Raw genomic sequence first — 26,367 nt, 5'->3', positions numbered from 1 at the left:
AAACAAACAAACATGGAGAGGATTGGAAGATGAAACTTAAATATAACTGTTGTAGCTTACATCAAATAAACATTGCACATCAAAATAAAGACAAAGTCTCAGTGTAACTTGCCTATAAAGTGGAGAAGATGCACAAACTTGTGCCTATGATCCAATTGAGAATCAGTGACTCTGGAGTCGCTTCATGGTGAAATAGCATCACCCGGGAAAATAACAAGGAGGTTTAGACTCTTAATTTGTGTGCATTAAGCCTCTGGTTGTACATGTGGGCAGAGAGCTGATGGATAAACCGTTTCACCTCACATCTGCCCCTAAACGCACGAGTAAAGTAAGTCATGTTCAGTTTTGTTGATGGATCCATTTAGTCGGCGTCTCTTTAGCTTATCTGAGATCAGCCCACAAATACAAAACACACAGTACAGAAATTATAGCCACATATTACTTGTGAATTCGATTTTTCGATTAAATAAAATAACAGAGTTCTGAGTTAAGTTTGGGGATTTCTCACCCGCCAAGAGGCAAAAAGAAAGCGTGTAGGCACCCAAATGCCTCCTTCATTCAGTTAAGTGTTTACCACACACTCAATTATTTAACCAGCCTGGAGCGAAGGCGCCTCTTAATGATGTGATGGTCACTCTCCTTCTCCTCTGGCTCTCTGCTGATTATCTACAAGAAAAGAAGCATCCGTTTAATATACATGTTCTATTAACTGTTGGCTCGTTGTTAGTTATCTAGTAGTACGAGTGCATCAACAATGTGTCGCTTTCTCTAACGCAACTTGCTTAAGCAGAGTGTGTTAAAGGAAAATATCTTTCTCTATACAACTATACGTGAGCAATGGAGAACTGGGTAGATATGAGATCTTTATATGAAATTGTTTACTAAACTGGTTTTGGTGGTTAATAGAGCGAGGCATCGTTTAACATTTAGGAAGATTTCAATGCCATTACCCAACCGCACTACAATCTAAAGTAAATATCTTTTAATGAGGTGTGTGTCATTTGAATGAGGAGTATTCGGCTAATGTAGAAAATGTTGTCTCTTATTGCTTCATTGTGCACAAAAAATCCATGTGGAAATCGGCCAAAAGAGAGCGACAACGGCAGCAAACGGCCATTATTATGATGTCTGTTCCACTCAGTGCCACCATGGTGCATTCACGCCTTATTCAGTAAAATCACTACGAGGGAGCAGAAAGAAACTAAATCTCTGTTATTGTGATGGGATTCAAACGTAAACTTGCAAAAAGCAGATTTGACAAGAAACTTGAATACGGTTTTTTGAAGGAGATTTTTATCGGAGCAAAACAAAAACAGATATTATGGGTTATTAGGACTTTGCCTCTAAGAAGCAAATTATATGCAATTAAAACTGCAAAAGCCAAGATAAAAAACAAAAATACAACCTTTTGAGGAATTTAACATAGTAAAAGAATTTAGTTGATAATACACTATGAAGTATATATTAATAATTATCATAATTATCTGATATTATCAAAATAACATAATAAACTAGTAAATGGTTCACTCCCAGCAGCGTGCGCGTGCTGCGAGGACTGGACGCATGTTTAAGGACACTCACTGGGTGGGACGGCATGTCCATGGGGGAGGAGATTTCAGGCCTGTAGAGTTTCTTCTTGTTCTTCTTCGCTCTCAGACTGAGCGACGAAGAGGAGGCCGCATCCCCCCGACCGCTCACCAGACTCATCATCTTCTTGGCTGCAGAGACGGAAACCATTAAAGCCAAGAGGACACTGGTCAATGCACGGTTTAGATGGATTAAGATCAGCATTTGTTGTATTTATTCCAAAATTAATTAAATGTGCTAAAGATGAGTATTCATGTCTTAAGGTTTTCTTAATTAGTTTGATTGGTAAAGACAGTCATTGACTGATCAAAGGACTAAACGAGCAGGAAATGGTTGGTATTGATCTGAGAGGAATGAAAAGTGAAGTTATTTTATGAAGGAAAGTAGAGAGAACAATCATAAAAGCACATGAAAGCAAGGAAAAAGACGATCAGCTGTAAAAGGGAAAAAGACGGATGTTTTTGTGGAAGTAAATAACAGAAACAGCAGAGAGTAACCGACAGGGGAGAGAGGGAGAACCCCAGGGCGACTAATAATTGACAGAGTCAAAGTGTCCCCCGTTGATACCGATGTCTCAACTTTCCCCTTCAGGCCATCATTAGTGTCCCAAACCCGGCTGCCCTTGCCCGGTTCCTCCGTCCGACCTGCGATGGTTTCTAAATCACCCAGACAAAGACCTGTCCCTTTCCCTCCTCTGCACAAAAGTTTTCTTTGTTGCCTCGTCATGTTCAAACTTTTGTTTTTGTTTTTGTTTGACAGAACTCTGCAGGTTCAGATGAAAGTGAAGCATCTCCCACTGACCTTTGCTTCCGAGCAGCGTGGGGGAGCCCTGCAGGAAGTCTCCGATCTTCTGCAGAGTTCCTTCCTTTTTGCTGCGGATGCTGCTCTGGGAGTCATGGCGACCAGCTGGAGACGGGATCTGCTCACAGAGGCGGTAAGATCCGCGGTTAGTCTCCGCCCACGTGGAGTGCAATACGCCGCGTGTGGTCAAACGAGCTGAACTCATGTGAGAATATGACGACTGCGGGATCGCAGTGACCTGCTGTGGGTTCTCAGAAAGCCATTATGACGCTTTAGCTGTGGGTCATTGGTCTCAATGCATGCAAAGGATGAGCCTGTGTGCTACTGTCTGAGAGTCACCTCCTCTTTGTGTGGGGTCAGTTTGGTCCGCATGTTCCTCTTGTTCTCTGCCGCCATCTCTTCCTGTCAACACACACACACACACACACACACACACACGTCAGATCCTCGCTGATTTCATGGTACGGATGACTCTGTATCTACTTAGAGGGGTTAGAATGAGAGGAAGAGCTAAAATGACAACAATACAAATGTTTTTCCTGCAAAGAGACGTCGCACAACGTGGATCAGCAGACGAGCGCCGAGACACACTTTGACTGTGGGGAATAATTTGAAAGTGGAGATGACGAGCCACAATTTAGGGGGATTTACCTGCCTTCAGGGCTCGGGGGAGTTGACAGGCTCAACTGCTACCTGCCCAAAAGCATCATGTGGCTGTCACAGAGAAGGAATCAGTGCTCACTTAGGAGCAGGATCCTGATGTCAGTGACAGGCGCTTTTGTCGACTCCAAAGAAGGAAAACAAGCGAGTGACCTATTTGCTGCGGAAGGTCGGACCGTAAAGATAAAGGGAAAGGGCGACCCCCCCGCACCCCTCCCTCTCTGTACAGCCGATGCATATTGAGGATATCATACCGCTCCGAAGCCAGTGAGGAATTTATGTAATAATGAAAAATAAAAAAAAGCAGTTTACGGCAGCTCAATGAATCCCTGGACAGATTTCTGACTCACGCCTCGCCGTCGGGGACCCGAGGCGGTGACTAACCGGCCGAGTGGGCAGCGAAAGCCCAACGCCGTCAACAGGCCGCGCTTTGAAGGGAAAGGGTCAAAACACGGCAAGTCATCGGTGATTCAGTGGACGGTTTCTAAAAAATAATCCGTGGGGAAGACGGCAGGAAGCGAGACGAGTGGGGATCGGTACGGACAAACAGGCGCTGTACACAATGTGCACAATGTGGCTCGAGTGTGTGTGTGTGTGTGTGTGTGAGGATGAAAAGACGTGGACGGGTGACGAGGAGCGGTGTAGCGATAAAAACTGGAATTGGAGTTTGAGTGCGGAGAAAGTAAACATGATGAAGTGGGTGTCTGTGCGCCCGATGGAGGGATGAGAGAGAGAGAGAGAGATTAGATGAGATGATAGAGGGAGCGTGTGGAGAAAGTAAATGAGAGATAATGGCAATCAAGACTTGAGACCAAGTAAGATGCAGACAAGACAGCGAGAAGCAGAGCCGTGTGCTTTCTTGATCAGTTCGACTCCAACTACCTTGTGTTTTTTTAAATATATACATATTTACTAATGCTTCGTATAGTCAGAGCAATTAAATGTCGTTCATTCTTAATCTTTCTAGCCACAGTCGCAATATTAATTAAATGATACAAAGAAAACAAACAGCCTTGCGTTTCCAATCAAAAGGAGCGAGCTTTTAGTCAGGATATCCATTATATCTTTATCTTTCAATACTGCACCTTTCGTATCGTATTAGCAGAAAAAAATGTATTTTTGAAATAACCTTAAATATCCTAATTTATCCGAGAATAAGTAGTTGCACAAATTTAAATACCTGGCCGTACACACACACTTGTTGCACAAACATGCTGACGAGCAGTCAAAAATAAGTTCTCCATATAATGGAACTCTTTAAGAAGAAATGGAAAGGACTCAGTCATCAAGATAGAATAAACCAATGAGTCTTCTAGATACACTGCAACTTTGACCACTAGAACTTTCCGGTGTCAACAGCCACATTGTCAGTAAATCATTGTGAAATGATCCGCTGAGAAGACTCCGGCTTCATGTGAGGCTGCAGGAAAAGCTGGAAGAGGTTAAAACAACTGAAAGAGACAAGAAGAAAAAAAAAAGATTGTGTGCAGAGACAAAAGCAGGAGCAGCTTTTCTTTTACATGTTCCAGCCGACCGACAGTCCATTATCTCACAGAGAAATGGGCCGGCGTGTCGCTGCTGGGTCACTGCCTGCAGATGTCAAACCCATCAGATAAGAAACTAATTCACCATCCAACGCGCCACCTGCTTTGTACAAACATGAAGCCCAAGCACTCCATTTAAGGGGTGGCCAATTCAATTCACATCATTTCATTGATTTTGACAATGTAAAGAAGATTAAAAAAAAAAGTCTCTACTTTTGTTTCACTTAAAAGCAACAGGCAGAAAGAGGAACACTTCTCCTGTGAAATGCATTTATAAGGAGTGAAATGACGACTCGTAATACATAAGAACATGAATCTTGTATTAACACAAATCACAGCAGGTGATCTCATCTTTTAAAGAGAGTGGACGCGGATGAAAATTAGCCTGCGTGGTTACATTTGGCCCATTTACATGGTTCCGGACTAATTGATTTCATTAGCAGCTCCGCACTCAGCTGAGAGTCGCATCAGCGCCCTTGTTATGATAATAATTTAACAATTTGACCCAGAGTTAATCCGCTCAAGGGTCCCTCAACAAGAACCTGAATCAACAAAAATGCCCATGCATAATCATGAGTGGACTTGTATCCGCGTTGTGTGACTTGAGCAGAATTTAAACTCAAAATTCTGCCTCCTCCCGACCGCCAGGGACAAAAATAAGATGGGAGAGCAAGCTTATGCCGCACCGAGAGGCTACAGCACATTAGCATGGTGGAATAAATGTGTTTTTGAAGGAGAACCCCGGAAGGCATCTGTGACATTGCAGAATAATTGTACAAGGTGCCTGGTAGCATCAGTCACTTTGCCCTGTAGAATGCTAACGGGTAAATAATGGAAAGCTCCAACAAGCGAGCCGGGTACACACCATCGCTGTCTGTACGTCTTTGCCGCGGTTATCGGCTATAAACCACATTAAAGGGGTAACCCCCCCCCCCCCCTCTCCCCCTCTCGATACTTGAACTCAGGAGAGGCAGCGAACCTGCGATGCCATCTGTCTTTGAATCATTTCTGATGCGGGGAAGGTCGGGCGAACACGTGCGGTTTCATGAATCGTGTCCGTTCCTGCCTCTGCGGTTGGCCAGGATCCAACGCACAGGCCGGCGGGGAGAGACGCTGCTGAAGGACAAGCAGTCCGTCTCTTCGGCGAAAGGTCCCTCGGTAGCCTACTGGATTTTTCAGGACAGTTTTTAAATTCAGGCCTGCGGTCCGCTCGCTAGGAACGTCTTTGCTGCACGGGAAGTTGTTGCGTACGTTACATTTATTTAAATTTGAAATGCTGCAACGTATCCAGACGACCACGGAATAAAAAGGTGGAACATTTTGAGGTGGAAATGCAAAACTAAGCTAGTTAGATGATGATGGAGAATGTGGTGACTGACGAGGAGTCATTGACTGCTTATGGGGACGGAGGAATGACAACATGGTGTTTTTTTTTGTACCTGACGTGTCGTTGGTCGTTTACTCCTCCTAAAAATGTGAGACTTCAGAAAAGAAAAAAAACTTTGTTAAAAGCAGTGCGCTAGAATACTCATTTGCAAAAACCATTTACTGAAAACAAAACCAGGGAAATAGAGATCGTGTGAAATGCATTGGAATCGTTTGCTCACTTTGATGCAAACAGACTTTGTAGGGTTCAAATTGTTAGTCGAAGAATGTTTCGGACAAATATTAGACAAATATTAACCCCCAAGCCTGAGAAGCAGTGGGGTGCAGGACCGACTCACTGATTTTGACAACATAATTACTTGAAAAGATTGCATGAAATGGGGTATTGGCATTTTGCTTCCAAAACCTCAATCATAGATATGCTGAGAACTGACAAACAACCCCTTCAAGAAATAAAAACAATGCAGCCATCTGGTTGAGTATTAGATGTGATAAAACTAACATTGACATAGAGGATTGATCAGGGAGGAGAATCATTTCGAGAAAAGCAATAGTTTGTTCTTTGCAAAGCACTTAACTTGTTACGTGGTACACACACACACACACACACACACACACACACACACACAAGTATGGAACACTCAGGCCCCATTCACAGACTAACGACATGGTTTCATGTCATTTTAAACGCTTACTTTGTCCAGGTCCTGATGGGACTGGATATAAAGTGCCACCATCACGGGGAGCTGAGTCTATTTATGGAGCTTTGTTGGGCCGCCGGGGTCCCGACAGGCCGTGTGTTACTCATGTAAACGGTGTGTTTCATCAGCACAGCCAGCGGTTCCTTTGTATTCCCATTTGCTGAGAGGTTGAATGCAGGTACTGCAGTTTTTTTTTTTAACATCTCCCAATTCACCATCTTCACACCATCTTAAAGACGAATCCATCATCAGTTTAAACAAATCAATGCAGCGCATTTTAGATTGACGCATCACAACTACAGCCAATCAGAAACTCACCCACTCTAACTAATGAAGGGCGAACCGGATCGAGATGGATGGGCCGCTGTTTACATTCGACGGACCGGAGAAATTGCAAATCTGCAATTCCTGCTGCCAGCGGCGAGGACTTGAGTGCGAGTGTGCCTCCTCTCACTCTCCCTGACCCGCGCGAGGCTCCATCAAGTGTCTCATTAATCACCGGGGAACCACCCCCGTGGGTTTGCTGACTCCCTGTTGGATCAAGGATAAGATCCTTCTGGCTGACAACCCCCGCCGCCGAGCCCCCCCCCCACCCCCCTTCCACAGACAGAGAGAGAGATTGACTGGACTTGGACAGAGATATGTTTTTTTTTTTCTTTTCAAAATGTCCTCTGGCCCACATCCCGCGTACCTTTTTACCTTCAAATAACCGTAGAGTAACATAACCACTGTAAAAAGTATTAGTATCAAAAGAAGCTTTTTACCATCAGCAGGAAAATCTGTATTTCAGGAGTCAGGATATTCCACAACAACAACAACTCAATATGACAGAACTACGATTATGCAGATTCTCGCCCTGAGCCGCAGGGCAGATGGAGAAATGCACAACATCGCTCTATCAAGCCGCAAGTTACGCCGCCAACGCCACAGCACGCAGACGGATTAGCCGTCGCGCGGTCGTACCCGTGTGCATGTGAACAAGCTAAAGGCCAGACATTCACTTCCTGTGAGCTCCGGTTTGATCTCCTCCCACTCTGCACTCTCTGGCTGCCAGGTGCCCCTCCGCTGTTAAAAACCATCCAATTCATGGATGCATTGTCTTCCAGATGTCACCGTCCTATGCAGTATTTCTCAACGAGGCCGCGTGACTGACACACACACACACACACACACACACACACACACACACACACACACACACACACACACACACACACACACACACACACACACACACACACACACACACACACACACACACACACACACACACACACACACACACACACACGTTAAGTATAGACTGTAGTCCCCCGCTGTGAGAGCTTCTTCCGCTCCCATTTGTTCCTCTTTCATTGCTTTGTATTGTTTCATCTGCTCCTCTCTCCACCCTGTTTACTTCCCTCTTCGTCCGACCCTCCTCTTCACCGCTGTGCTCCCTCGGGTATCTTTGTCCATCCGTCCTTCTTGCCAGTCTCTCATTTCACCTCCCTGGCTGCAGTTTACTCCCTCCAAACCTCATCTTTTCAAATGCATTCTTCACGTGCTGCCTTCACCTCCCTCGGCACTCTCTTCCTCCATTTATTTTGGGCCATTTCTCCCGTGGTTAAAAGCTGCCTCTCTCGGTTTCTCTGCACCTCGTCTCACTTGTCTCCTGTGGGCACCATACAGTAATTCAGCCTGCGCTACTCGCCTGCTATTGTGCGAAGGCTGACAGGGTCACGAATGTGTTGACAGTCCTTTGACCCTCAGCTCTTGACACTTCAAAACCCCATCATATGATTTTTGATGACAAAGGCTCCATTTCTTTCCAAATGGAAACTGGGTCATTGCGACAATGTGGGTAGATGCAGGGGGAAAAAAAAAACGAACCTATTTGATGCCGCCGAGAGGATTTTGAGCATCCACATTTAGAATTCCAGGACTTCTAACCCTCTGTTCCCAGTTCCCCCGCTGATCACAGGTCAGCCCGAAGAGACGCGGTAGTTAGTGGAATTACCTTTACCGCCCGTGTAAATACTCCCACAGCTGGTATGAAAAGACAACATGTTGTCATACCCGCCGAGTATAAGGAGCCTGGTCCCGCTGGGGGGCCCGAGGGGCGTTCGGCTAATTGCCACTGAATTAAATCAAAGTCTCATGAGGAGCTTTCAGGAATCGGGGAGACAATAAAACCAACCACAGGTTTGAAACTGGGGGATTAAGTGATTAGTCACAGAATCAATTTGACAAGGCCTTCCTTCCTATTCAACAACAGAAAGAATTGTGCACATTAACAATAATATTATATAACAACTATTCTTCACGGCCTCTCAAGGTCTCATTTTGTCTTATGTGAAGACAACTTAAAGAAAAGGGAATTTTAGGCTAATGAAGATTAATTTTAAATGCAGACATGGTGTTTAAGAAGCCCCAAATATGCCAAACTCCCAGCATCAAATGAGTAGTCACATTATCTATTTATTTATTTTTAAATAAAATATTCATAGTAGATCAGATTTTTTTTGATAAATTCAAAGAAGTGGCTTTGTACAAAAACATGTTGATATTCCTTAAAGTTTGATCCCAAATAAAAGTGTGGACCCCCCCGGTCTCTAAAATATCACCCTCATAGGAAACTCGCTTTCCTTTTCTTGTGCTCTGTTATGGTTGGTAAATAGTTTTCCTTTTGGCACCCTCCCAAAATGCTCCTCATCTTTTATTCAACAAGGTTCACTTTCCATCGCTGCGAATACAAGATGCATCTGGGAGAACTGATGCTCAAGATCAACATTTACATACCGTCAGTAATTACTGTTTTGGTGTCTTCCGTAAAAAAAAAAAAAAAAAACCTGCTTTCACTTTTCACACTAGAATTTTTTCTGCAGTCAAATGTAGATTTTGAACGGACACTTAAATGGAAGGCCACAAAATATTGACTCCCTTGAAGATCTTATTATATGCAAAAAACACTGGAAACAGTGTTTTGCTTATGAACAGAAAGCTCATCAGGAGATAAGATAAATAACTTCCAACTCAAGATCCGGACCGCCTCGGAAACTTGAAACATCATTGTTAGATTTACAATATAGATTAAATTAAACATCCTGTCTGGACATTCCATTTAAACTTGCTCAATATTATAATTTGACCAAAGATTTCTGAAAATGATAAAAGCAAAAATCATTCAAATATGAACAATTATATTCAATTCTGATAAAAATGAAGTATACACAATATACAGGACAGTATGAATATGGTCTGAAGATTTGCCTCAGATTGTCTCTGCCACAACTGTCGAGCATACCGGTCTCCTTTATGTGTCCTTCTAACATTTCGTCGTGCTGGTTTTCCGTGAATGAAATTGTATTGTTGACTATTGATGATTATTTTTGGCTTTTTTACAAGTGCAAACATGTAGGTGTTTGATTGCCGAAAAGAAAAAAAGAGAATGGGGCTGAAACAGGGGAGTTGTACAAGCTGCGACCAGCATTAACCTTTGCAGACAGTGACGGAGGGACAGCGAGGTGACAAGTGAACTGCAGCCGACCTCGTTTCTCCCCGACCGGGATGCCTGCTCAATATGTTCTTCAGAGGGAGCGAGTGCGAGTGTCGCTTAAGTGAGAAGTTCTCCTTGTAAGTTAAATTTATGATTTATGTGGATGGAACCCGAGTGAGTGTTTTGACTGATTATACTGTATGTTTTATATCTAGAGGAAAATCCTGTGTTACCAGGGAAAGGTTTAAACAACAATATGTCTTTTAAAATTAAGGACACATGCACATTAAGGAAAAATATAACATTGAATTATGCAATACCTCTTTTCTCATTTAAGACCTTGAGTTTTACAATTAAAATGGTTTTCTGTCCAGCACTATTTAGGTCGGCAAGAACTATAAAATATTCAGAAGGGCAGATTGTTCTGTGAACTGCAGAATTTGGCAAAGGTCACGTTTTATTGTCCCATGTATTACCACAGTGTCAATACTCCATGAACACAACTGAAATATTCCTGTGTCCAAAGAGAATGGCTGCTAAACGTGTCAATGGAATGAGATAGTGGGTGCAAACTTTGGACTAAATCTCCCGTTCATTAATACAAATCAAATCAAATCCAAGTGAGGCGGTGCCTTGAAAGCTACCGTTAGCCCGTTATCTCTGCAGTGCAGTTTCACATTTCTACGGTCCGACTCAGCTTGCTCCTATCTGCGGAACCACTCGGCTAATCTGGGATTAGTTTAATACATGCGTGACTTACAATAGGTTTAACAGAGCATCCGTAACGTCGCCTAGTTCACAGGTTGCAGCTGCATTTCTGAAAGCTGCTTGTTGACAATGTGTTAGCAGCACCTCGCCTTCCAGGAGTGTTGAATAATAAAAAAAAAAAAACTGAATTTTTAATCAGAGCTTGTTCAAAAGCAGTTGGTAAGAGAATCCTGCACTGCTTTTTTGAACATCTCTGAAAATAGGCCCTTTTCCGAGATGCATTTGTGTTGGTCATCTAGGGGGGCGTGAATATTTAGGACATCTAAAGGGAAACACTGTACAAATGTAGGTTCTTAGAGTGGGGTGATTCCACATGCAATATTTTTTATAGTTAAACAGATGGAAGGGATATTGATTCATACCTCAAACCTCCGCAGTGATGATTAACAATGTTCTACCAGCTCTTACTTTGGGTACGGAAACACCTTCAAACTCCCTGTGGACGTGTGGTGATGCTGCTTTTCTACAATCGTACCGTCTCCATCTCCCCGCTCTTCCTCTTGCGTGCCGATCGTGTGATTTTGATGGTCACAGCGCTCTCCTCTCCCTGGCGTCTCAAAGCCATGCGGTTGGGCTGCAGCGGGCTGAAGGAGATCTCCATCTCGGGCCGGGGGAAGCGGCTCGTCCTGCCGTTCTCTGTGGAAATCTCAGAGGAGTCTAGCACTGACGGAAAGCCAGCCGAGCCCTGTGGGACCACACATGATGGCAGGTTAAAGGTCATCTCCTGGCCAATAAGGGGGAAAATGGGGTCCAGGTGTGCGAATACGGGCTTGTTTCTTTCATAACACAAAGGAAAATTAATGATGGCATTTTTACAATACATCTAAACTAATACAATGTATGTTTTATTATATATTATATGTTCAGAATTAAATGTTGGATGGATTCACTCATCTTTCCTATCTTCATATATTCTCATGAGCGTACCTGACTGCTTCCTGAGGCTCTGGTTTCCCTCCTTCCTCCCGATTTCCTGTTAATGGTTTCACACTGTGGTTTCCCGACCGCCGCAGCAGGGCTCACGTGGCTTTCAATCTGTCACAGGCGGAATTCGAAAGAAAATCACATGAATCACGATTACAAGTATAATACTCTTTCACATGAAATTGTATGCCAACTGACAAAGTTGAATTTCTCTCAGCGAACTCATTTAAACTTCTATGCACCCTGAAACCACAGCGGGAGAAATACATTCAGGGTGACCACCTCTCCAGCAAGCCTTGGGCTTTAAATCATGCGAGTAATCAGGGGCACTGCCTTGAGACCGACCTGCGCGCCTGCATCCTGTTTGGCGGCGAAGGCCTCGAGCTCTTCCTTCAGTCGGAGGATCTGGGCCTCCCTTTCACACAGAGCAGCCTGCAGCTCTGCTACACGGACGCCACCATCACCGCCATCACACTGTAACAGGAAGTCAATGAAACAGACAATGTTTCCGGTTACCAGGCCTCCATGGTTATGCTCTTTAGCCAAAATGTTCTCCAGAGCTTTAAAACATTAATGCGAGATTATGGACGTTTAGTAAGGATCCCCTAGATTGAAACAGTCTAAATAAAAAGGCAGATCTAAAATATCGATGCACAAATACCTTTTGTAATTAGAAGTGTTTCAGCATATGTGATATTAAGCACAAGCTACTAGTTATTACCTCACACTTTCATATATTGCATACAGACTAAATGAAATCAAAATATTGCTTTCCTACACAAAGCTGAGGTCTCAAATTACAATAATAAAGATTCCGTTGTGACAGTTCATGTTCCGTGAAAACCATGAATAAAGCAACTGAACATTTTGAGCGCGCATGGAACCATGGAAACAGTCACATTTGTGACCAACATCCCCAGTAAATTGACACGACAGCACAGTGAGATTAAAACTCAGCCAAGATTGAGCTCTCTGAGAAACGAATGACAGAACTGCTTCCAATGCACCACGACTCTGGATCCCAACTCTCATCTCTCCCTAAATACACTGAACGCTTTAGTGTTGACAGAACGCAGTACGACACGGGAGCCAAACACAGTGATGTATGGGTACCATGAACGGCAATGAAACAAGAAATGTCTTAAAATGCAGGGACAAAATGACAGCTCTGTTGCCGTTGGCGTGAAGCTCCTTCAATTTAGATCAGATTTTAGATCAGCTTGTTGGGGCCATGAGTCGATCTCCGGAGGACAAGAGCACTCTCTGTTTAATTCCAGACTTTCTTATGGGGCGGGGCCTGATTAATGATGGGGGGGGGGGGGGGGGGGGAGCCGTGCCGAGGGAGGCATCGATTTCATTTGGTGAATAGTTACAGCTGCCTTTCACACCTCCTGTTCTGGGGTTATTTCTGTCTGGTCACTGACAGAAAAGAATGCGGTTATTTTGTCAAATCCAATAGAAGCTCAGTGAGAAGTGCAAAATACTGAAATGTCATGAATGTGGAACAAAGATATGGTGTTAAGTCCCCAATGCTGATACACCTACAAAAACACCTGCTATTCACCTGAGAGAAAGGGAGAAAAAAAGAAGAACTCAAACTCAAAAGTGTATCAGAATCTCTTTTGCTAAAGAAACTGTTGTGCAACATTACAGGAACCAAAGTCGTATTTATCTTCATTAGTTGAATAATGTTACAAACTGGCCACCCTTTCCCTCCTACGGTAAGGTGTCGGTGAGAGAAGTTTCAGTAAGGTCTGCTCTCCCCCGTGAATCCCATCCAAGGGTCAATCAACGTGGCAAAACATTATTGATGTGGTTCAAACTTGCAGTAAACTTCCACCTCTTGTTTAACCCCCTCAAGGGTTTTGCAGCAGATGTTTTGCCTTGATGGATGATGGAAACAAGTTGCCAGCATCAGTCAGTCCTGACAGCTTCCCTCTTCAGTATGTGGTCCCTGAATGTGTTCTGAAGTCACACTGACCTCTTGTGGCGGCTGCTCATCCTTTTTTTGCAGCTGTTGGATGAGTTTGTCTTTCTCTGCTTGGCCGGAGAGAAGCTTCTGTAGCTGGACCTCCAAAGCTGCCACCAGGGTGTCTCTCTCCTTCCTCCATTTCTCCATGGTCTGGTCTTTCTCAGCCAGCTGGGACGAAGTGGACTCCTGACAAAGAGGGAGATGTACATGCCAACAGTGTTGGGGAAATACAAATTGTATAGAGTTTCCGTTTAAGTGAGGAAGAGATCAAAAGATCTTCAACATTAATGGTCAAACCCCCAAGGCTGCTGTAATCAGTGGGATTTTCTTAGGGTCAATAAATTGATTATAATTAGTTCCAACATGTAGCCGAGTCTTCATGGTACAGCCAGTGTTTGACGTGTCCAAATATGACGCTTTTCCTACCAACTGGCTCTGCTGTCGAGCGTAGCGTTCTCTGTCGTCGGCAAACTTCCTCATTTCCTGGTTCCTCTTGTCCTCGGCCTCTTTGGCTTGGCCAATCAGGGACAGCTTTTCCTCCAGCCACTTTTTGCGTTCGGCCTGGTGTTTCTCTGCGCACAGCTGCACGCAAAAGGGTCATTGTGGGTTATTCGGAAACCGACCAAAATCGACATTTGAAAATAACTTCCTTTCATTACCTTCAAGCTTTCCTGCACCTGGGCGGTTTCTTGTTTGGCAAGTTTGAGGGCATCTGATGGCGTATCTACCTCAAAGTGTGTGGCGTTTCCGCGTCGGTCCTGCTGCAGTAGAATCCCTTTCAATTTCTCCACCTCTGGAACGGTTAAAACCAGAAAATCAATTAAAATGAATAATTGCATTGCAATCAGATGAGCTTAGCACTCTCATTATTAATTTCAGCCAGTGATACATTTCTATGACTTTCATTATTTACTCCATTTTCTTTTTTATTCCAAATCTCGCGATTTCAAGTTTTTATAGATGCATTGTTTCACCTAAAATGTGTGCATTGTGAGGCTATTGTTTAGTGCCAAACTCCAATTCAGAAACTGTCAACGTGCGTGAGGATGGAGAGTCTTTGTTCATGAGCCTGTGACTACACACGTTCTGTTTTTGTATTGCTTCTGCTCCCTTGTTTGCATCTTAGCTCCGTGTGTTTTGCTTCACACTCAACAGCCTCATTTCTTCAGCTCAGAAGGACTTACTGAACTGCCTTCTGTATCCTATTTAAATGTGTTATTACTGAAGAAACACATTTACTAGGAGTCTCGGTGGCAAGTTTCATTAAATGTCTTTTATGAACATGTTGGTTTCTCTGCAGCTTTCAAGCACAAGAGGATTAGACTAAGCTGTCCTTGGGCCAAACCCCTTTGAAAACAATAATATATTTAATAATAATTTTTTTCTCTAGGTCAGTTTTCTTTTGATGATCCTTTTTTTTCAAATCCTTACCACTAGACAGTTCCTGGATGAGGTTAAGTTTCTCCTCCAAGACCTGCTCCATCTGGTCCTGCGTCTCCTCCTGCTCAGTCAGAGCTAAACGCATGTCTTCCATTACAAGCTCCTTGGTTTCAAGGTCTACAAAGCAACAAAATACACACACACAAACGGTACAGGTTTACACGCAGAACGCCATAATCAACACCAAACAGCACACTATAGAGTGTGGATCTCTTACTACCCATCCATAGGCTAAAGCTAAAAAAGGCTAAAAGACCTTTAGAAGTGGACATTAACAGCCATTTAAGAGTATTTGTAATCAAATTACTATTATATTAAGTGTTCATTTCATTCATATTATATTCATGTTATGATTTTAAAAAGCCACATAATGTTTTTCCTGTTGTTTACCTTTACAGGCCTTCTGGTAGCGCACCTGGTCAGACTTGGTGTCAGATGATTGCTCCTGCAGGAGGGAAAGAGATGAATTGAGGAACACACAAAGCTGGAACATCAATAAAATGTAGGATTTATCGACTCATAACTTTTGGATTTGATAGATAATCTTACCACTTTGAGTAGCTGGATGGTTCTGTCTCTATTGGCGACGTCAGACTGAAGCTGCCTTTTGGCTTTCTCCAGGTCAGCCAGCTTTTGCTTCAAAAGCTTTTCTTCTTCTCTCATGGCAGATATCTTTAGTAAAAAAAAAAACAATGCTATCACTGAAAAAAGCAATGTAAGCTCTCTGCTGTTAATATCAAGACCAATTAGAACCCAGTGATCCAAAGTTTTCTCATATCCCTTAATTACATTTTTCTTGATCACTGACTCTACTCAAGGGTGAACATGTTCATATTGTACACTCATGTAAATACGTATGTTAATGATGCATATGAAGTACTGGTATCAGTGGGCTCAGCTATTCTGGATGCCATGTGTCAGGTTTCGCTTCATCACGACTCCTGCAGACAATCCGTTAACATTGTAGAATCTAGATGTTGCATCAGTGTGTGCGAGGCATGAGGCCACAGTGTGACCTCTGCAGAGGCCCTTTTCTCTGCTCTACCGTCTTAACACAGAAGCTGCGGCCTCTAGGCCATGACTTTTATTTGAAAATGTGTAAAACGGTCCACTATGGGCAAATTACGTACTGACCTTGTCAGGAAGACATTTCTTTGGTTTAAAGTCATAAATAAATGATGCGCACCTCCTTCTGGACCTGCTGCACCTGCTTCTTGTAGTCGGCTAGTTTCTCTCGGAGGTCTGAAGTATCGTCCTCCTTCCTCTGGAGGTCGAGGCTGAGGCTCTTGACTTTGTCAGAGTCCTGCTTGCTGTTCTCTTTTAGTCTGGGAGAGCGAGAAAAGGCAACAAGGAACTGTCACAAATGATTTAAACTCGACAGGACAGAATATATTGGTCCAGGGCGACGGTATTGCTCTTTAATGCGGTGGCTGGACGGAAGGCTGGATTATTAAAGCACTCTCTGGGCCCAATGTACCGGTGGAGCGGTGACAGGCGCGGTAATACAGAGAACATTCATTTACAGTGACAGAATAGATCCAAACTAGACCAGAATCGTTTTCCTACTTTATAATAATTCATTACAGTATAATATTCTCATCTTCGTGCCAGACTAAAAGCTAAAGTAAAAGTAAGACATCATCCGCTCTGCAGAGAAGGTGATTGACTGCAATCTGCAGTCTCTCCAGAACTTGTTCGCTTCCAGGACCTTGAAGCGGGCCAGAAAGATTGTAGCCGACCCCTCTCACCCCAGACAGAACCTGTTTGTGCCGCTTCCATCTGGCAGGAGGCTGAGGTCCATCAGGACTCAGACCTTCCACAACACTAACTGTTTCTTCCCATTGGCAGTTGGGCTCATCAACAGAGCAGAGACGATTCCTGATTCCTGATTGTGTAGCACGATGTCTTTAATAAAGTCGGCTAGGAGCTTTACATCCATCAATAAATATCAATATCTAATCTAATCCAACCACAACTTCCCTCCTGCAAAGGAAACGCCCGTACCTGCTGATCTCCTCGGCTTTCTTCTCCAGCTCAGAGTCCTTCTGAGCAATGGCCTCGTGCGCCACAGCCAGCAGCTCCCGGCGCCTCTCCCCCTCCCTGCGTCGAGCCTCCTGGACCGCCTGGATCTCCTGCTCCTCCCGCTGCTCCTGTGCCTTCTCCAGCCTCTTCTGCAGAGATGTTACCTCTGCGGCTTTTTCCAGCAGCTTTTTCTGCAGCTCTGCAGACACGTTCGCTGCCTGGGCTAGCTTCTCCTCTATCTGTTTGTTGTTTTCTTTTAGCATGCTTTCAAATTGTGACGAGGCGAGCTGAGCTTCAGTTTTGTCGCGAGTTTCCTCCATGTTGCAAAGCTTTGACTTCAGGAATGCAATTTCAGTCTGGAGATCAGAGTTTGACTTCTTCAGATCCTCTTTGGTAGCAGAACCAGAAGAATAAGTTTCTTCTACTTCGGCCTTGAGTTCTTCAGCTTTTTGTTCCTCTAGGTCTATTTTGAAATTCTCCAAGTACAAATTTGGTTCCTCGCGTTTTGCACTCAACTCATTTACTAATGCTTTTGAAGCTTTTTCTTGGCACTCAAACTGGTGGTTAAGTTCTAGTATTATTCTGTCTTTGCTCTCATTTTTCTCCTTTTCCTCAGCCAGATTAATCCTGAGCAGGGACACTTCCTCCATCAGCTGATCATTAACACCGTCAGACGAAGCCGCTGTGGTCTGCAGTTCCTGTTTCAGGCTTTGAACTTCTTGGATCAGGGTGTGGATCTGCGAGGTTTTCTCCAGGACTTCGATGGAGCGTTTGTCCAGTTGTGCCTGAGCAGTTTGTAGTTGGATCAACACTTGTTCAGCTCTCTCTGTGTGGCTCGTCACCTGTGGTTATTTACACAAAGATATACCGTAATGTAGTCTACTAGCACAGAGATCCTTTCATTAAAACACAAAACACGAACACAAATGCTAGACCACCTCATGGCAGGCAATACTCAAAAAGCTGGGGTCAGGACTCCAGTATCACATACATACATACATACATATATTACAGAAAGCTAAAAAATCGTTGCGTTGCCCACCTGGTGCTCTGAAGCATCCAGTCTGGCAGCGAGCTCTCTGACTTCGTGGCGAAGAGCATCGGCCTCCTGTTGCCTCTTCTCTCTCTCCGCCTGCAGAGCAGACTGAGCCTCCTCTTTGCTGCTCCTCTCTTGACCAAGGGCAGCAATTATGTCCAGTCTGCCATGTTTCTCCTCGGAATGGGCTGCCATGGACTCCTCCTTGGCTCTCCTTTCAGCTTCGAGGGCTGCCATGGCTTTCTTGTTACCTTCCTTCTCTTCTCTAAGGGATGCTTGCACCTCCTCTTTGCTCTGCTGTAGCTCACGGAGTTTGGCAAGGGCCTCCTCCTTTGCTTTAATCTCTTCCTGTAAGGATGCCATTGCCTCATCTCTTTCCATAGTCCGGTAATCCAAATTGGAGTCTTCTCTGCCTCGCTTTTCCTTCTCGACAGTAATCGCCTCCTGAGTGACAGAAGTAATGAGTATTTACTAGTGGATAAAGCCCTTGTGAGAAATCTCGTTTGTGATTAAGTAATTATTACCAACTAGAATATAGAAAAATCAAGATTTATTTATCGGCCCCACCAGCGTGTTCTCCTTTCTCCGGGTGTCTTACCTGCAGCCGCTCCTTCTCACGTGAACTCCCCTCCTCCGGCAGCGAGGTGCAGTTCAGCTCTGCCAAATGCTGCAGGTCTCTCACTTTTTTCTCCAGCCGGTCGATCTCGGACGACTTCTCCTGGAGCTGAGAGAGAAGCCTGCTTTTCTCTTCGCTCTCTAATCCACTGGCTTCACATAGGAAATAAGACGAAGAATAAATTAATCACAATACTAAAAAGGATGTTAGAAAGAGACCAGAGGTGACATCGCTGGTATTTTGTAATGTTGGCATTTACCAAAAAAGAAACATTCTGGTGTCTATTTAAAATTGACAAGTTTATAATATACGTTTATCAAGTTTAAAAAGATAAACTAAATTATTTTCATATTATAAAACAAGAAACCGATACAAACGTCAGACTCTCAAAAAGCAAAAGCTTTAAATAGGCTATTAGACTGAAAGGCATCTCTTATGCTATCAAATATAAGCCAACATAAATGCCAATTACATCTGGAATTGTTTCATGATGTTCTTCTTTTTCGTCCAAAGACAGCTTGAAAGCAGCAGGAACTTGAGTGGGCTCGAGTGGGCTTTTTTCCTTGTGCCAGTAATTGGCACAATGGGGGATACATTCGATTGTGTGTCTGCATCACCGTATGGGTGGAGTGCTATTTAAATGTTTTCTAGGTTTAATAGAAGCCCTTCAAACTACATGTGAAAGAAGAGAAGCAGTTTTTCCTACTCCACTGGGTGGATTTGTTTAAGTTTTTGTGGCATCAGCCCTCAGACTTTCAGCTGGTGATCACTCCGTTGCAGCATCTCTCTCTCCGGCTCCTCACCTGTTTCTCCCCTCTCTTCCTGAGCCTCTGCTCGGACTGAACCCAGACAGGAACGAGCAGGCTCAGCTGCATTGTTTGTGCCTTCCATTTCAGGCGAGTGGGAGTCCAGAGATGCGTCCTGAGGCAAGAAGGAAGAATTGAACGAATCAGTCAGGGATATTAGTGATCTCCAGTTAGGACATCCAGATGTGGTGCCATGGGACGGCTTGACCACACATACCTAAAATTATACTTGCTTGAGAACGCAAATACTTTTCTTTTTTTTAATCGAATAAATTGCTGAACAATATTATGATACAAATAATGAGAGTACGACAAGTGAGTATAGAATAATAAATCTTGTCACAAAGATGTATGATCGGCATCAAATGCAGATAATCCACATAATTGTCTTGTCTTCATTCGTGTTTCAAACATTAGATTATTTTTAGCATTCACTCAACCAACGAGTAAATACAACACACAATACGTGAAGTGAGATCCAAGGAGAGGGATGTTGTTACCATGACCTGGGCCTCTAGACTGGGTCCAGCTTTGGCCATTTTCCCCACCAGGCCCTTGAAGATCTCCATCCTCCTCTCTGCTCGCTCCTCTAAGATGTCGCTCTCCCTCGCCAGACGGTCACTAAAACCACACACATTTGTATGAACTCATTTTAAAACCCCAAGCTGCCCTGGTAGCATCGTATGTGCGAGTCTCACTTATAGTCAATCTGCATCTCGGAGAAGATCTCTGAGAACTCCCTGCTGATTTCCTCTCTGAGTCGCGCCTCCATGAGCAGACTCTCTGCTCGCTCCTTCTTCAGCTGCATCTGCAGCTGTTTCAAAAGTGCCAAATACCTCTGAGGGACGGGACAAAAAACACTGTCAAAACTGAGGATGTCGCTCATGTTCAAAAAAATACATATTTTACCACTGAATACTTTAAGAAATATATCCCATTTGTTTAAAATGAAGACGCTACACCTATCTGTCAAAAGGAACAGGCAACAAAAACAACACAGCAAGATTGTGTCGACAGCATTGCACAGAGCATCCTGCCTCTAGCAATTAGATGAAAACAAATGTTCATTGCTCAGACAACAAGGCCTTGTGATTCAGAGAAAATTACCGGGATAATAATTCTAATTCCAACAGTTCAGATGGATTCGGGATCGAACATTTGTTTATTCGACCGACCTGGTTTTTGTCATCAGCTTCTTCTTCAATGGCTGTCTGATCCATTGTGACTTCCATTAGGCTGTTTTCTTCCTCAGCATCATCATCATCATCATCCTCCTGGACAAAGAATTTAAACATAATGGTGACAAACTATTTCAAGTGATAGTCCAAGTAAAAAGAGCACCAACATATTGAAGAGACGGTAAACAAGTAAAGCAAAAGCCTGATGAGGTGGCTCGGCCTGCGCCCCACCTGTACGTCTTCCAGGCTCGTATCCCAGCCAATCGCGGAGCTCCTCCTCGTCTTTCTCTCCGCATTGTTGATGATGAAGGATATCTCCCCGGCGGACCTCTCGGGCAAGACGATGGGAGGGGGCCTGGTAGACAGGACCACGACCTGGAAACAGACGGGAAATAAACAAAATATGTAGTATATTAAATAATAAGAGCTAACGTTATTATAAACAATTACACACATAGAAAACACCACAAAGAGAGAAAATAAAAATGTGTCTGCACCTTCTGTGCCACAGCGGAGAACTTGAGGACATTCAGAGTCTCATCGTACATGGAGGCACACTGGTTGATGTTGACGATCATACAGGCCTTTCCTCGACCACGGAAGAAGCTCTGCAGGTAGTGAGTCAGCTTGCTTTCCCTGAAGGGAACATGCTGGAGCAGCCTGAGGGAGGGACCAGATCAGTTGGCATTGATTCATGCATTTTGTGCTGCTACATGCTTGAAGCTGAATTCATGCCTAACTAGTGTAGAATTTCTTATTCAATGTTTTACCAGAAAGAGGCAGAATAAAAAAAAGCCGCCAAATACTGCATGCTCATAAAAGTGTAACAACTAACGTGTTTCAAAAGCAATAATACCACCACATTAAAGCAACGCAACACTATGGGATGACTGTTTAATTTTCCATAAAGACAACAGATTAATTATCAACTGGAAAGGAGAAAATGCAAATCTCACTTGGCCTGCTGATTGTGTCGTAGCGCGTTGATGCATTTTCCCAGGATGAGCAGGGAGGTGTTGATGTTTCCGGCTTCTTTGAGGCGCTCTCCTCTATTCTGGGTCTTAGCACATCGCTCCGATCCAGCCAGGTCACACAGACACAACCTGAGGGCATTTACCCACATCGTAAAGCACATGATAACTCAGACCCATGAAGCAGGCTCAGGAAATCCACATTCAACACTGAATGCTTCACAAAACTAAATAATGAAATGTGCACATAAATAAAACATGTTTAAATTATGCCCATAAAGACACTCACTCGCTGACTGCGTGGACCCTCAGAGACCCAATGTCTTCAATCCTCAATATCCGAATGGAGAAAATACTGTGACTGCAGAGATAGAAAATGATGCATACATTTCAGCAACTTTGTATTAAGATGGGATAAACATGTTGAGTATCTGCGTATGGTTCACCTCCTACTGGAGAGCTGGTTGAGCCGGGTGGAGGAGAAGCTCTGGTTCTTCTTGCCCAGCTTCATCACTTTGTAAGCCTCTTCTGCACTATTTACCTGAATCCATCGCAGATCTAAATACAAATTTGATAAACAAGGAGATTTATATGAAACTGAGAGGTCACAGCATCTGTTTCTTTGCAGCACATTAATAACTAATGATAAAATAAAAAGTAGATAGTAGATGCAGTGTTTTACTTGGATCATATCTATACCTAAATAGTTGGCATTGTTTTAATAACACATTGTCTGCTCCCACCCGACCCTTCAGACCTCTGACAAAGGCGTTGCCCTTGACGTCCTGTGACAGACGCAGCGCCGTCCTCCTCGTCGCTGCGTTGGGTGCCACCTCAAGGAGGTCGTGAATGTTCTCATTGTAGATTTCACAGAAAGAAACCCAAACAGAGAACTTGGTGTGGGCTTCTACTGGCAAGCTGATTTTGTCCTCTGCTGCTACAGTCATGCCGAGCATGGAGGACCCTGGAAAAAAGGCATGCGAGAAACGTCATTCCCCTCTAGTAGTGGCAGCAGCAGCTCAACAGTACTTGGATTAACTCAGTAATGGTAGATTATTGTGTGCTTTACTCTTCCATACAACAGCACACAATGAGATAATGTTAAGCAGTACATTTTGATCAAAGCAGACAGGTGCTTTCGTTGTAAGATTTTGAGCTGCCTCATTTAGAAAAAAACAGCAGGAAAACAACCCATGAGAAAAATCTATATCTTGCCTTCAAGAAGAGTCTTGTTGGTGGAGTTCAACAGGCTGGAATTGCTCTTCTCACTCTAAAGAAAAAATACATCATGTATCATTTTAACAAGTTATTTATATACAAGTATATCTAATTGGGAACTCTTTGGAGCAATGTTACAAAGTGCTTCAGATGAGTAATTACTGAAGTACAGTCTGTACACATCGTCTGTCCAGGTACCCTCACATCACTATTATTCATATCATGTAAGCAGAACATTGAAATTGCATTGTATGGACATTATGTTAGGAAGTAGGTTTGTTGACTGAATATTAGTCGATGTTTGGCAGAAAGCCGTGAAGAAAAACTTGTGTGCAACTTAAGGATGAACTATTCTGTACTTATTTAATACAGTACCTATTCTGTATATAGAACACCAATGGCTTACGGTATCTGTAGATTTACTGATTTATGAGCAGTTTGCTTCATGGGTGTGAGTGACGGGGATCATTCTTTTAAATGGATGTTACATTCTTGACTTAAATTAAATAAACAGGGATTTAGGTTGCTACGAAGTTACAAGGGTCACCTCTTTAAATTGACTGAAGAAGTTTCTCTTGTACGTCACTTCCTCAATCTGCTGCTCCCTGGTGAGCTTGGTAAACTCTCGGCAGCGTTGAGGTTTGACGCTCATCTCAGTAAAAACCTGTTCCTCAATGCTGTTGAAAATGACTTGGAGAGACCTGGGCAGGACACCAGCATCATCATCTGGACCTGAGGGACAAGAGTAGATCATTAGAGTAGATGCAAGATACTTGTAGGGATGCAAGATATAAATCAGGCCGGATGAATTATCAGCAGATAACGGGTCATTTTTGTTGAATTGCCTTATTCTCGTAATTACATCTCAGGCATCAATTAATTCATAATTAATTAATTCACGGCTGAATATGAAAGGTCAAATGAATTCCATTAACTTAAACATCTACAAAATACATTACACAGTAGGTGGCAATATGTAGCTTTATTTCAGTTTCAGCAAATGCAGATTAGTGATTCACTTCACTCACTTATTGACAAAGTATCCCTTCAGTGCCCTTAAAGTAAGCCAAGCTTAAGTTTTGTGGTCCAAATAGAGCAGAATCTACAATAACAAAGAGGGGCCCACCTAAGAATGTGAAGGTCTTGCCGGCGTTGGTGACTCCATAAGTGAAAACCAGAGAGTTCCCCCCTTCGAGAACCTCTTTGACCAAATCCTTTACTGTGCCTTGAAAGAGCTCTTTCTGCATTGTCTCAGGACCAAACACCTAAAAAAGGAAAGTAACAAGGAATTTATTACAAAAAATACTATTTTTTATATGACCATTTATCCCTCTTTTCTAGGCACAAGAAAATAATTGGCGGTAAACCAAAACGTGTTGCATACAAACAATATTTTAAAAAGAAATTCCTGATGACAATGAAACTAGGAAGTGTTGATACCCATCAAACGTTGTTGGCTCTCTCATCTGCCAGAAAACACCAACCTGAGAGAACTGAAAGCGCTGTCCGGTCTGTGGAAGTGACTTGTCAGCACTGAGCCTCGCCGAGAGGGACAACCTGGGAGGCCTCAGCAGAACGGTGTCTGGGGACTCAATGGTAACGCAGTCCTATGGAAAAAAGAGAAAGCGCAATGCAAAAAGAAGGGGGATGATTCAATTTTTTTGTTTAATGTATTTAAATGGACAGCCGCTGCATCAAATATGTTACCAGAGGAATTCAGATATATAATAATATTTAAACTGAAAAACAGGAAATGGTGATTCAAAAACAGTGAATAAATAACATCAACAGAGCTTTAAGAACCACAAACCAAGCTAAAAAGCATTCTAGCAACTCTGTATATTCTTCATTCTTACCTGTGACTCTCCATTAGTGTTCTCCTCCGAGCTGAAGGGTCGGATACGGAGGTAGACCTGAAGGTGCTCTCTCTCCTCAATGCTGGAATGCTGCACAACATCACATCAGGATTTGATTTAAAAAAAGAAATGAAAACAGCAACCAGAAAGTGAAAGACTACATTTGGGCAAAAAGCTGTAAACATTCCTTTTGTTCATACATGACACTGCAAGATCTTTCATAATGCACTTTTAATTTAAGATATGGGGACAAAACCCCTTAGTCCTCGTTCAGGGTAAAATAGATATTGCATATATAACGTTAATGTATAAGTGACAATGGTTAGAATACAGCTGTTGCGACACAGACCTGCACGTCTGGTATTGGGCTGAATTCCGATGAGAGATCTCTCTTCAAATCGTCGACTTCTACATGTTCCCGTATGTCAGCCTTGTTGTCCAGGCATGATTCCATCATTCTGCAACACATCAAGTTTTTAAACTAACTGAAGAAAAGGGACAATGATCAAACAATGCAAATCAAATGCTAGCTCACTTTAAAAAAAAACACTTGGTAAACGGAGAGTACTGTCCAGTCAGTTAAGTCACGCCCTACACACAAAGTCGCACTTGATGTCAAAACTTTTACAAACCTCCGAGGGCTCACCGTCATTAATTTTCGTACGAGTTATTCATCAACAGTTTGTTTAATTTTAAACACGTCGCGTGTCCGACGTTAACGCGTCAGAAGGAAATGTCGCGAGGTGTTGACGTGATTGCGGTTGACTTCCACCCGAAGGCCCGTTGTGTCGGTCCTTCGTTAACGTTATTATGTGTTTTTAACAGTTCGTAAACGGTTGGACGTTTTTTTGTGGGGGAAAGGTTTGAATCCTTAACTCTAAAAGGAACTTGGTTAAGCTTAGCGAACGAGCTCAGTTAGCTTCCCGAAGACGTTGCGATGACTAACGTTAGCAGCCCCTCACCTGTCAACTCCCGACGTTAATTATTGTTTCAAAGTCTAACATGTCCGTTTATGACAAGACGTAAATCACAACCAAAAACACTTACCTGGCAGTTATGTGTGGAACATTAGGTGAGGGAAAAGTATTGGTAGCAGTATTTAGTCTGTGTGCTAACTGTTAGCTAACTTAAGACAAAAACACAACACGGCCGCGGTCTGAGTTTTGAAACGGACCAATCGGATTCAAGCATGAACTGCGCATGCGTCCTTTCGTTGTTCCTCCTTCTTTGTTCTGGCCGTTGGCAACACAATAAAACATTGACGCGCATTACCGCCACCAGCTGGTGTGGAGTGTTACTCGTTGCACAACTATTACCTGCTTCAATCTGCATAAAGCAATGGAAACAATATGTTGTTATATGTGTCCATTGTTACTAATGTTGCTGAATAGTATTATGGTAGT

The 26,367-nt window shown here is 43.3% G+C and overlaps 1 protein-coding gene across 2 annotated transcripts; it reads right to left on the bottom strand.

Moving 5' to 3' along the window:
• kif20ba (kinesin family member 20Ba) lies at positions 1-26,132 on the bottom strand. 2 transcript variants are annotated; one of them, XM_037466304.2, is made up of 35 exons: positions 26,012-26,132; positions 25,314-25,422; positions 24,965-25,054; positions 24,593-24,715; positions 24,235-24,373; positions 23,656-23,840; positions 23,106-23,160; positions 22,648-22,854; positions 22,337-22,448; positions 22,180-22,251; positions 21,876-22,022; positions 21,417-21,579; positions 21,151-21,294; positions 20,917-21,015; positions 20,440-20,579; positions 20,242-20,362; positions 19,739-19,856; positions 18,918-19,087; positions 18,326-18,763; positions 17,266-18,125; positions 16,448-16,586; positions 15,811-15,933; positions 15,652-15,706; positions 15,253-15,378; positions 14,481-14,614; positions 14,248-14,403; positions 13,831-14,007; positions 12,195-12,323; positions 11,853-11,960; positions 11,401-11,610; positions 6,032-6,073; positions 2,728-2,790; positions 2,389-2,506; positions 1,582-1,718; positions 1-666 (listed from the first exon to the last, which is right to left on the bottom strand). In XM_037466304.2, exons 2-35 carry the CDS (start codon positions 25,419-25,421, stop codon positions 586-588), a joined length of 5,289 nt encoding a protein of 1,762 aa, XP_037322201.2. In that variant the 5' UTR covers position 25,422; positions 26,012-26,132; the 3' UTR covers positions 1-585. The 2 variants fall into 2 exon arrangements, with proteins under 2 accessions (XP_037322201.2, XP_037322202.2); XM_037466305.2 differs by lacking the exon at positions 6,032-6,073 and having other exon boundaries at positions 19,706-19,856.
• Between the last annotated feature and the right edge of the window lie 235 nt (positions 26,133-26,367).

Source organism: Pungitius pungitius, chromosome 13 (assembly GCF_949316345.1).
Source record: "Pungitius pungitius chromosome 13, fPunPun2.1, whole genome shotgun sequence".
NCBI lineage: Eukaryota > Metazoa > Chordata > Actinopteri > Perciformes > Gasterosteidae > Pungitius > Pungitius pungitius.
The sequence above is the reverse complement of the archived record's forward strand: the minus strand, read 5'-3'. Positions and strand labels throughout refer to the sequence as shown.